Genomic DNA, 13,326 nt, shown 5'->3' with positions numbered 1-13,326 from the left:
GTCCAATAGACAGAAATACTGCAAAGATTTCCATAGCTGTAGATGAGCTAGTAACTGCAACTACATGTAATTTCTTAAATACTTTGCAGTGCAAGTTTTACTCATTCATATTCTCCCAAACTACACAGCAAAACTTGCTGAATCATTTACTAGGGGCGAATCAATCACACTTCATTTTCACCTTTCTGTTTAATGTACTTTCCTAGGTCTCAAATACATAAAGTGCTGAGTGACTAGTATTTCATATATAAAATTAATACCTCCCTTGAAGGATCAAAAGTATTACATTTCTTTAGTATTTTCCTTTAATTTCCTAATCTTCCCAAATTTCATGTTCTACAGCTAACCTGAACCAGACAGCCTAGATATAACGTGCAACACAGGACTGCTGAGAAAAAAAGAGGTTTTCAAAGGTGCACATGGAATCTGGGCAATGAAACAGCACTGGAAATCATTCTAGCCATCTCTTCTCTTCAAATAATATGTCCAAGTCCTGCATAACTACATATTAAATACACATTTGCACTAAAAAGTAACAAATTTAGCATCTTTCTTGCCTGAAGACTGACCTGGGAGATTACGCCCAGTATTCCAGGATTAGAGACTTCATTTATTATTCTTTTTCACTGCAGATCTTCTAATCCTCTGCTGATTTAGATTGGGAAACTGTTCCAGATCTCTCATGCTGTGGGTCTGTTTTGGCTGGGGTTTATTGCTGTTGTTTTGGGGGGTGGGGGGATGTGTGTGTTTTTGTTGTTCTATTTTTTGGTTTGGGGTTTGTTTGTTTTGTTGTTGGGTTTGTTTGGGTTTTTTTGAGAGACTGAATTTTCATTGACAGATACTTTCCTAAAACCATGTGACAGTTTTCTCATAGCCTGTTACATAAAACATGGAAAACCCACCAAGCAACAGGCCCGTACACACAACATGGTTTCATAATAAAAAGAAAAAAAATAAATCTAATCCTTCCACTACGAATAAACACAAATATGTTGCAAGCCTAATTTCCAGGTAACATAAACCTTAAAAGTAACAAAACTTTTCAAGGTTTAGCATTATGATATAAATCAATATAGTTCTGTCATGAAGATACCTCCTTTTATTCTTATTATCAGCGTAATAGCTAATACCTGCATTCACTGCTTGTATACAAACATAGGCTTCTAAGGGAAAAAAAGAATAGAGCTTATATAGAGATTTAGTTATATATATACATTACTATAATATATATACACTATATATTAATGTGTTATTTGAATATATATTTATATCTTATATTTTAGTATTTAGAGCATTACTAAAGTTAGGCATGTGTGGAAATGACTGAGAGGACTGTGCTTCTCTGATGTTCTGCTTCCAGATTTCCTGGCTCTGTTCACATGGATGGTATGAAGTGAACCTGCATATCATCTTCAAAGGCAGTAGTCAAAACCAGAAACTCTGTCTAAACAAGAGAATTAAGAAAAAGATATATATCAACATTATCTCCCCCATTCCCCCAATTTTCTATGCCTGCCTACATGCAGTTCAATGCAATTTCAAAGTAAAAAATATGTATTTATTACATTCCAGTGAAGAATGTATCGATTGATTACATTCATAGACTCTTCAAACAACTAGAACAAAACTATCATTTAATAATTTCACATCTCTCAGTCCTGCACCTGATTATCACAGTAACCATGTTTTACTTTTGCCAAGCTGTCTGAATCTCTTTTACACTATCCCGTCTCTTAGTACCCTTTCTTAACTGTCAAAAATTTTCCATGAAAACTCCCGAGTAGTTCTAAGTTAGAACCACAAGATACCAAACCCTGTGTAACTCAAGCAATTTTCCCTCCCTTATTTTAGCCCCACAATTACCACTAATCATTTAAACAGATTCCAGATTGTGCAAGACAGCTTGAATAACTGTATCATTGAGATTTCAACTCACTCAGCTAGAACAAGCCACCCATTACGCAGTTACAGAAAGAGATTCACATAATGCTAACAGCTTCAAGTGTTTGAGACATCCCAAAAAAAAGCCAGGGAACACATGTGTGTGTGCTCCTTTTTGGAAGCAAAGGAACAAGCTGCCACTAGCAAAAGAATCCTGCTGCTGCCCCCAGGGCCACCACAGTACACGCAGGTCAAAAGCGGCATCTCATACAAATGCCCCTGAAATTCTTCCAGGAATGCCTTGATGAAAAAAGTAGAGGTCTGGTAAAATTTGAAAGCGGGATTCTCCAAAAATAAAGATGACAAGGAAAGGTCCCAGTTTAATGAAATTAAAAGCCACCCTCGAAAGGATGTTACAAAGAGTTTTCAAAAAAACCCCTACTCACTGTTTATTCGTAGTGTCCCTTGATTGAACCAAAGCCATATTTGAAACAGCTTTTTCAACTTGGGCTGACTATGAGACATGGCAACAACACCAATTTCAACATATCCCTCAATGGTTTGTATAAAGATTACTTAACATATTCCATATTTGCACAAATTGTGCTTGAAGGAGCTGAAACAGTCAAGTCAAAACCTAACTAATGCAGACCTTCATCCTGATGAATGAACTTCCGATGACAGCCCAGTTCCTAATTTTGAAATTTGTGTTACAATACAGCAACATAAAAATTTACCAAAAATTTTACTTGGTAATGAAAACATCAAGTCCTGCACCCAAAGGTTAGGGCCTAGCTGCACTCCTCTGTTAATTATACAATAAACTTCAACAACCTGGCCAAGCCTATCTATCACAACACTAGGCAGCAGTAGGCCAAAGCAAAGCTGTTTCTCTCCAGTGGCAGTGAAGTAACATGGCAGAGTCGTTCATCAAAACCGCCAGTAATTTCCTTCAGGTAAGTGGTCTGCAGTGTTGCCATTTTGTACGGAAACTCAGATGAATTTCTTCCTACCACTTTTGCATTGTCTAGAAAGCAGCTGCACATAAAAAGTTATCAGTGTAGTCTTATTGATCTTTGCTAAAACCGCGCTGCATTTAGTTTTGCTTTTCTTTTCCCTTTTATCATATACCCAATAGCTAATTATATCTTATAATTTCCTCCTTCAGGATTTGTTCCAAAGCCTTGTTTGTTGCTGAAGTCAATTTTAAGATGATTGAAATTGCCTCAATCATTTGCAACAACAACAATATAGTACTTTTTCTAAAAGCAGGTATAACAACTTTGCTATCACCAGAGCTTCAAAAGATATTAAAGTATTTGTGATGGCTTGTGACAGTGCTTTCAGAATTCTTGCAGATTAGCAAGTCTCTGAAGCATTCTGCCTCCCTAGCTTGAACATTAAGTTCCCTGAAATTTTGTTTGCACAGTGACTAAGGTTTTACACTTTTCCCCCACACTGATTTTTTTGATATATGACATACGTATAACAGGATAAACTGAGACAAAGTATTAAACTATGCTTTTATCCCTACCTTTCACTACATATATCATATATATAGTGAAAGGTAAGAATATATCTTATATGTCACTAAATATCTTTCAGAAGCTGAAGTTTTTAAATACCAAACAATTCCCCAACTATGATACAGCAGTGGTACACAGTACAAAACACCTTTCTAAAAATATAAACTAGGTTCACCCTCCCACAACATTATATGACACGTCTCCTTTCACCTTGTTCTCTCTTCAGCTTCTAACGCAGTGTTACTGTAGATTACAGAGGTATATTTGCTAAATCTTCCCTAATTATAGTGGTTTATCTAAAAGAGAACCAATATGTGTCTGTCTACCGAATCTTTTAGGCACCATATGCATCTTTGGCAACTTTCATGTTGTGTTTTCCAGGTGCTTAGGTTCCTCTCAGCAAGTATTTAATTCTGTCCATCTTTACCCTTTCAGTTTCTGTGGTGATTTGCAATGTGAAAGCAATATTCTGTGCCAGGTTCTCACAGACTGCTGGAAAGCCACAATTTTTCTGTCTAGCTCTTTAAAGTAAGAAGCTCCTTTAATGTCTTTTTGGGCAACTATTACTAACAGAGTCTTTTGTCAATCCAAACTGATACACACTGTTCTTTACAACCCGATTTTGTAAGACTTTTTTATTCCCAATGGTTCTACATTTCATTTGCCATTTAATGCAGTCTGGCCTGTCTCTACCTTAGAAGTAAATCCAAGTATTTGCTTAAGCAGCCACAGGTCACAAAACATGACTGAACTAAATTAGCAAGCCTCTGAAGTGGGACAAAAATAGCAAATTTCTTTCAACCCACTCATTAGAGCCCCTAGCATGCCTTAGCTTTCTTTCCTCTCCGAGACCTGTGCCCTCTGCTCCAACTTTAAGAACTGCTGACTTTTTAATATATATCACAATGTACAAAATATTTTCTTCTTTGTATCCATTACAAAAAAAAAAAAAAAAAAAGTAAGATGAAGAAAGGGGAAAAGCAGAAAATTAGAACTATGTTCCATGAAAAACATACGCATACAATTGCACATATTTGCACAGATATTCTTCTAGACCATCTGAACAAAACCAAAACACCCCTCCTTTGCTGTAACTGGATCTTCATGTTCTTTCATTGATGGAATCAAATATTTCCCTCAGCTATTTCTCAGCATACTGCATTGTCTTGACTCTGCATGACAAAATAGTGTTTAGATACACACCCTCTATTATGAAAGCAATGTTTTGGTTTTGATTTGGTTTTGTTGTTTTGTTTTTGGGGTTTTTTTTCTTTTTTTAATGAAAACCAACTTTTATGTCATGACTGTTCGCAGATGTTAATGTAGTTAATTATAGTGTTACTGCAGCATTAACTTCTTTTGTACAGTGATTTTTTCCTTATCAGTGCGAGGAAAGCATATGAGTTACTTTTCCCCTGGTACATACTGCCTATTGTGCATCTTCAAGGGACATCTGAGCCAGATTTTGTCATCAAATAAACTCTAGAATTAAAGCTGCCTCCTGTAATTAGTTCCACAGTAAAGTCATCTATGCTTCCTCCTGATTCAAGTTCACACCAGGTTCAGAGCTCTGGCACTCCTGATAAATTTCCTATGGATCCTGAAACCAATTGATACTTTTACTGACAAATAATAACATCTCAATAATAAATTTCATTTGTGACTAGGCTTTCCTGCCACTGTTTGTCTGCATATGTCAAAACACTGAAAAGATTAAATTCTCAAGCATTTTTTTTGTGTTTATATATTTAATTTTATGTATATTAGCATTTATTTTTATAACTCTGATGTTGTTTACACACATGCACACACACAATCTCATAACCACTGTCTCTTACTGTTGCAGAACTGCTAACTGACTTCATGGTTTTATCATCCATACATCTACAGATGAAAGAAGTCTTGTTGTGTATTTAACTGAGAATAAAACAAAGTTTTGCATCAGAAAACAAACTCACTTCCTAGTCATTGTCAGAAATCCTAGCTGTTTCCATCAGTATGAAGAAAACTTATTCTGGACAGCAGCAATATGGAAATAAAATGAGGAACAGTCATTTTGTACTCAAGGCAACACAGACCATCTCCTTGTCCCTAACTTCCATTATAGGAAATGCAATGTAGGAATACAGAAAGTTGCTGCTGTTTAAAGGAAATAGTGACACAGCTCCCGATCCCACTTTGGCCTTTTCTAAAGCACTTAATGAAATGCAACTGGCCTTGTATTATCATATGAAGAGGCAGGAATGAGGTGACACCATGTTAAGTTCTCACATCCTTCCATTGCTTTCCTTTCACAGCTTCTCACTGCTTCTGCCCTGCTCCCCTTGTATCAACGCGCCTCATCCCCTAAGATAAACTGTGTGCATAAAAGTAAGTTTCCATAAACTGTTGTATTATTCCTAACTGCTACAGAACGATGTTTTTAAATGTACCTAAAAATAATCAAAGCCACAGCCACAGAAACGCCTACACATATATGCTTCATCACCACTATTCCTTACGTAAATCCAAATTTTGGCAGTAGTTTATAAGCAATACACTTGGCCATATCCTGAGCTTAAACTACAGCACAAACAAAATATCTTGGGTAATTAGCATTTTTGCATTTTCTATCACTATGATTCACATTAGAACTTTATCCCTTATATGCAGGCAGCCTAAAATATTCCTAGAGATGCTTTTCACTTCCAGGTTTATTTTTCTATGCACATTAGAGCATACAGAAAAAAGCAAGGCCTGCTTCAAGAAATAGATTCTTTTTAGTGCAGACACCTACACAGTTGTTTTGTGGGGTTTTTTTTAATGAACAAACCATCCCCTCAAGCTATTAAATAATTTATAAATAATTTGAAAAAATAATAAAGCTCAATTAGATCCAAGAAATATATTCAAGCTTCAATTCCACATAACTGTTCCCCCTGGAATAATCCACTGATCTTTTCACAGAAATCACTGAAGCACACAATGCCCTTTAATGACCAGTCCTAGCTAGATCCCATATGTGATGGTTGTTATACTGGTACTGTGTCTCAGATCCAAGCAGACCTGCATGGACCTCCAGCTATAAACTGTCCATTTTCCCTTCCCTCTTTGCATCCCAAAAGAGACCAACAGGCAACTGAGACAAGAGATTTCTACTCCAGACTAGAGTCAGGCTGCCAGTCAGACCTCAGAACCAGGTTGCTGCTCAGAAAGAGCTTGTCCAAGAGAAGCAGCACTCAACCCCATAACCAAAACCTCCTGCTCCCAATGAAGTTCTAGATAAAGATAAAAGCATTAATCATGAGATCACTTCAAAACAAGTCTGTGGTAGGACTGCATTCCGGTGACATTACTCGTGTCACTGGGATTCCCATATTGCAGTGTAACATTAAATCAACTTATTAGCATTCAGCAGCCTTTCAATAACATATGTCAGTCCATTTTCAAATACATTTTACTGTAGTTGCAGTGCAGTACTGCAGCCCTTCCCACTCCCTCCACCTCAGGTTTGGGTTTTCTAGGCAAAAAGAGAAGACCTTTCCCTACAGGTGCTTACTAGCAACATTCAGTGTAGTGCGTGATCCTGTATCACATGAAGGGTTGCTGTTGGGTAGCTCCATTAGTTGAGAGGAGGCTACACTGCCCTGCCATCTGATAAAAGAAATTTGTATTACTGCTAACAAACATCATCAGTGAAACCGTAAACCATAAGTAGTCTTAAATAATAGTTGCATGATAAATAGCCTCCACAGGATGCCAAGAGATACAAATCTATATTGTGTGCATTGTCACCTGAATCAGAATGAAAAACAAAACACCACCTTGAAAAATTATCTAAGACAACATAATTTATGTCTCAGAAACAAACTTTCACCCTGATTTTTCAAGTTTTCACATATTTATCTATACTAAGACCTTTGTATATGCCTGCAGACACAGCACTGGAACTGCAAGTGGGTGCAGATGACATTAGCACAGTGGAGAAGTGAGATAAAGTGGCCTTTGTGAGAAGCAAGCCAGCAGGCCATGGAAATCAGAAAGTGACTGTGAGCGCACAAGCATGGGACTGACTTCAGGTTTTGTTTTATGGTAACCAGGACTTTTGTTTGTTTGTTTCCTGTTTGCAGCTAAAGCAGGACAAATGTAAATCTCTGAAGAGAAATCTGAAGATAAATGATCTCCTTGAAAGACATTATGCAGCAAGTGCGTTACAGCCAGCCAACAGAGATTAGAAAGGGCATAGGTTTGCCTGGGTCAAGTTTAATTACCATCTGGGGCAGCTGATGGGACTCTTACATTCAGTTTATGTAACAGACACCCTTACTAGCTCCTCTGCAATCACTGCACCTCAAATTAATGCGAGGATAAACTCCTTGTTCAATCAATCTGTTAGCTCTTCTGTTTCAGTTAGGTTAACGTTTGGAAACATAAACTTCATTTTCCCAACAAGATCCTCTCTTAATGTTAGTACAAATCATTCATTGCCACATACTGAAGTGAGAGTGCCAACCCTATTCATTCAGGTTCAGTTCTTGTCCTCCAGGGACCACAACATAAAAGCCATGGCTCCACTGTGCATCAGGTAATCTAGAACTTGTAATTACTGTCACTGCAATTTCAAATACAGCTGTCTTCATCATAAAAGAAATAGATCTGATCCCTGAATTACGGAATACCTGTAAAATTGTCCACACTACTTTTTTAGCCAATGCATCAAATCTGAAATGCCATATTTTACTTATTTCTTATATAAAACAAAATTAAAATACGCAGTCTCTACCATTCCAGTTGTTGTCCTCCATCTACATTTTACATTAAATCAGCCTTAGAAGAGTTCATATGGATCATTGTGAAAACCAAATGGCACACAGCCAAGCCACAACATAGTGCAAAAGTAGGCCAGTCATCTGCATAGAACCTGCTGTCATTAACATAGATGACTACAGTGTTGTGGAATATTTTACTTGATTCTAGTTAGAAATGCAGAACAACACTGCAGTCACTGCACAGCAAGATGGGATTTAATGCTCTAGGCAAGAAGCTGATATTTATTTATTTATTTTATGATAGAAATGAGCCACTACAAAGCATGTTATTTCTAAAAGCCTGATGGTAGTTCCCAAATTGATGTATCTCATGCACGCAATTAAAACAAAACATTTTTCAGAAGCAGTATTCAAATTACAAGGAAATTATTTCTGTAATTGTTCCTGTGCAGGCTGGTTTAAATAAAGAGGTTTTTCTGCTCTTACAGCAATGGCAGTCAATCTATGGAAGCGCTAATGTTACATTTTGTGCCCATTTTATATACACTAGCTGTTATTTTTATATGCTTGATAATTTTCAGCTTGAAAGTATGGTTTTAAAAATAAGAATTATCAAAAAGAGATGAAGCATTATCACTTCATTTCCAGTTCCCTCAGTGCAAGCTTTTCTGCATGAACTGAAAGGTATAATTGTCCTGTGCCTGTAAAGACAGCTGGTATGTACATGCAAATAAGGGTCACCGTAATTTCCATAAGAGACAGAACTACTGTTGCATTGGACATTGGTCCCTTCACATTAACAATCTAAAATGTTGGTGGGAAAACATGATAAAACAAAAAATTATTAATAAGTAAATCAAAACCTTGTGAAGAAATGTGAAAAAAGTCTGTTTCCTGGAAAACAGGTCTCTAAAAAGTAATTCCGTGTTGTTGAATCTTACCACATAAAATTTATTTCCACCATAGCACCACCATTAAAGAAGTCTAATTGCTGATGATAAATTTAAAGTTTTGCTCTTAGACTTGTTTATAATCTGCCTCATGTCCACAGTAAAAACCAAACAAAACAAAAAAAAAGTGCTTTTTATATGCTATGAATCTGAAAGTAATGATCACCTCAAACTGTGAAACTTTACATAGAGGTGCCCGGAAATAAATCCATGAAAACAGGTGGAAGGGATTTAAAACACACACAAAAAGATTCAGCTCATTTCACAGGGGGGTGGCCTTTTTTGTGTTAAAAACTTGAATTCTAATTTTCAAGACTGAAATTGGGGATTTCTGTTGAAGACTACTGAAGAATGAAAGTGTTTTTGTGATTTGAACCTGGAAAATAATGTTAATGCTTTACCTGAATATTTCAAACTCCTGCTGTGCAAAAAAGCCACTAATTTTAATTGCTGTTTCTAGACAGGTTCATTCACCAATATTACTGTGATGTCAAACAAAGTAGAACGTGCATAAAGAAAGCAACTATAAATGCAGGTGATTATAAGTTATATAATTTTTTTTAAATCCACCGTATAAACCAAGATAGTCGCCTTATGCAAAAGTTGTTGATAGCTTAACTGTTCTCTTACATGTGACTTGTAAATCATGTCATTGTTCCCTTTCTAAGCCATATGATTTTGTTTAGTTTTCATAAAAGCACAAAAAAAATTCTCGCTGCATGTTTTGCAAATAGCTCAAGTACATATGCGGTGGCTGTGCTCTTGCATCTAGAACAGACTTCCATTCAAAACATACCAAATTATAAACGCAACTGTTTTAATCTTGTAACGGATGCTCGCAGGGCATGTTCTCTGTATTCTCTTAGTTCTACAGTTTTCTTAAGTGAAAAATAAATGGAATATGTTCCTGAGTTTCTGCTGTATACATACCTCCTACGTGGCAGAGGCCTTCTCTATTTGTGAACACATTAGCTTTAGATTGAAACTTTGAATGAGGCAGGAGGGAAGAGAAAGTGGAAAAAAAACCCTCAAAGTGCAGGAAAATATAACTATCTATATCCACCATTTAATTTGTAAACTCTATATTCCTATGCCTTTGAGAGAGGATGCAAGCTGCCTAACAAGCAAAGTAAAAGATTGCTTTCCTGAATGAGTCACCTTATGTAGCCTGAGCAGCAGCCTGCCACAGCTACCAAATTGTACTACCCACAGTTTCCTTCCCCTTCCATTCTCCATTTTATGCTGCCTTTTCAAGTCATTAAAGTTTTTTTTTCTCTACTTTCCCCCTTCTGAAGGGGAAATTGGTTCCTTTCTGTAGTGCTGTCCATCTGTGCTTGCATGGCTTTTTCCTTTTTGTACTAAGCAAATCCTCGTTGCTGCCTCAGTCTAACACCAGGTGCAGCTTTCAAATATTTACAGCACATCAGAAAAGTGCCTAGCACAAGAAAACCCCCAACAGGATCACAGTTACAGAAAGCTTCACATCTGAAGCATTTATTTATGCAGAGAGCTGGTCTGCCTACAACAGTACAGCTCTTAGAGTTTTTCAACAGGAATAATTTAAGGCATCCAGCTTTTTCCTACGGGATTTAGATAAAGAAGAGAAGCAGAAAGAAAAACTTAAAAGGAGTTATGCACTTCCTTCGCTGGCAGTACTGCCAGGCTGACACTGAATAGAGAGGCTATGCTTGCTAATGAAATGTGACTGTGTTTGCAAGATCAGGCCTTCGATTTTAAAACTGTCAGCACAAGTAAAGACAATAGTACATACAAAAGGCTGAATTCAAGTGTTTTAAATATATTTTCAAAGACATTCTGGGGAGAAAAACCTTAATACATGTCACTCACCTGAAAAGACATTGGGAAATGTCTCTGTAGAAGCCTGCACCCCTGAGGACTTTCTTGAATGAGTCAAAGGCACTCTTTCCGTTTGAAATTTCTCTCTAAACCCCTTGTGCTCCAAGTAGCCTGCAGAGCCCACCTTCTGCGTTATCTCGCGTTTGTGATTAGATACCTCTTCTGTCCAGTCTGCGGAACGACTAAATAAACCTGCCAAACTAGCAGACCTCTGCTTCTTGACTGAGACCTTTTCTTTTTTGTGAAAGGACTCCTGCCTTCTTGAAAAAAGTGGACTCTGGGATGGGGAAGGAGAAGGTGAATGGTTGGGAGAACTCAGTTGCCTAGTTGTGGTTTTGATGTAACAAGGATTAATTAGATAGGGCTTAAAGCATCGGGAACCAAGCATCGGACTGCCTGCTGTCCCCTCGGAGGACATAATGCCATTTTTCACTTCCGTGGATAAACCAGTATGCAGGTCCTCTTGACCGGCGGACGGAGTGTGTTTCCCTTCCTGAGTGTCAGCAGCATGATCACAGACTGCATCTGAAACACCATCCTCTGTTACTGAGCCCTGCAAATCAACAGCCTGCACTTCAGCAATTTTAGTCTCAGCGTCTGCTACCGAGGTTGGGAAGGGTTGTGTGGAGCTGTGTGTCTGAGACCCGTTTTCTACCGCAGTTCTATTTAAATCATCTTCTAGTTCACTAGCTACACCATCCATTCCAGCACTGAGCTGTTCCTTTTCCTCAATCAATAGCTTACGTTCTTGTGTTTCAAACAAGCTGTTACCAGGAGAGCCTGAGCCATTTGCCGTTTCTTTCAGTTCACGTTCAGTTGCACAGGAGACAGGAATGTTTTCCGCAGTTTCAGATACCGCTGGAAAAGCCCCCTCACTGTCTGGGCTCCTCTCTTTGTCAGTGGTAGTTACTGAAAGAAACCGTTCAAAATCTAAGGGGGCTGCTTGAGAATTAGCCATGTGTCGGCCCATTGTTTTGGTGACAAGATCCTCAGTTCCAATGTTAATTGCCCCCTGCTGCTGCTGCTGCAGTCTAATAGCTTGCTGGATATCAGAAAGCAAATCCTCTTGTTCTGTGGCTGAATGGAAACTGTATATATCCGTATCAGAGCCAGAACTGGTCCTTTGTCCATCCTGTGTCTCCGCCGCAGCTGGGACAGTTTCATTTCTGATTTCAAAATGTTCAACATCTGTGTCTGAGAGACCCCCTTCATCCGCAGAGATGCTTATATCTGGAGTTTTCGTAACAATTGAATGAGTACTGTCCAGCTCTCCAGCCTGCAAGGCCTGGCTTTCCAAAACATCCTCCCGTGAACTACTATTCCCATCTTTAGCCTTGGACAGATTTTTTCTGATCCTCAGATTTGAAAACACCGAGGCCCTCGAGTCCGACTTACCCTTCTTCTTAGCGGATTCACTTCCTTTTGCATGCTTCCCCAGTCCCCTTCTGCTTCCCGATACCTTCTTTGTGCCATCTGTATCCTTGGGCCCAGAAGCATCCTCTCCTCCTTCATGCACATCACCTGTATTTTTCTTTAGCTTCCCATCTTGATTCCCCATGATTTTTCGCAGTGCAACACCTTCGGCAATCAAGCCATGCTCCCGGATTTCATTCCTTTGGCCTGCCGGCGATATCCCCTCTAGCGATCCAGGTTTGTTTTCAAGCGGTGGTGATGCAAGTGAAGCAAATGCTTGCTGTGCCTCTCTCCCATCTGCTAGAGCTGCCTTTTTGCATAATGTGCTGCTCGCACTGGGCTCCGCTGGGACATGCTCAGTACAGCACTGAGAGCTGCAGACAGCTCCTTCCAATGGCTGCTGCTCGCAGAGCTGCTGCTTGCTCTCCGGGCTTCTGCTGTACTCTTGTTCCTTTAGGAAGGACTCTTTAAAAAGTATTTCCTTTATAAAAGTGACTTCTTTTTCCACGGTTTTTATTGCCTGCATTGCAAGCTCAGCTCGTCACCAAATCATTTATAATTACAGAATTTCAATGTTCAGGTTCCTGGAGGGAAAAGGAGAGGGGAAAGAAAAAAGAAAAAAAAAGTTAAAGCAAGGTACTTTAATTACTCTGCAGTTGTTTAAAAGAATAAACTAATAACCTTGGAAAGAGAAATATTATGGTTATTTAATAGTTTATAAGGTGCTTAAGCATATGCTACTTTGACAGATTACACAGTACCTCTGGTGATTTACATGTTTACCTTTTAAAGGCCACAAAAACATGATAGTTAACATTAAAATGAAAGACACTCTGAAAGTAGATAGAAGAAAGATAATAAACAAAAAGTTCTTTCCACAGTTTTAAAGACTTGCACTTAAAATTCAATGCATTATGGTAATTACACTATAAAAAAACTCCCACAATTTGT

General features: G+C 38.2%; 1 protein-coding gene across 1 annotated transcript in view; it reads right to left on the bottom strand.

Annotated features, from left to right (window-relative positions):
• FMN2 (formin 2) overlaps window positions 1-12,953 on the bottom strand; it is a 161,034-nt gene extending 148,081 nt beyond the window's left edge. Inside the window, exon 1 of the mRNA XM_055714844.1 lies at window positions 10,954-12,953. Coding sequence (XP_055570819.1) covers window positions 10,954-12,901 — 1,948 coding nt within the window. The 5' untranslated portion in view covers window positions 12,902-12,953. The remainder of the gene's footprint in view (window positions 1-10,953) is intronic.
• Window positions 12,954-13,326: the final 373 nt, after the last annotated feature.

Source organism: Falco cherrug, chromosome 6 (assembly GCF_023634085.1).
Source record: "Falco cherrug isolate bFalChe1 chromosome 6, bFalChe1.pri, whole genome shotgun sequence".
NCBI classification, from domain to species: domain Eukaryota; kingdom Metazoa; phylum Chordata; class Aves; order Falconiformes; family Falconidae; genus Falco; species Falco cherrug.
This window is presented reverse-complemented; position numbering and strand designations above follow the sequence as displayed.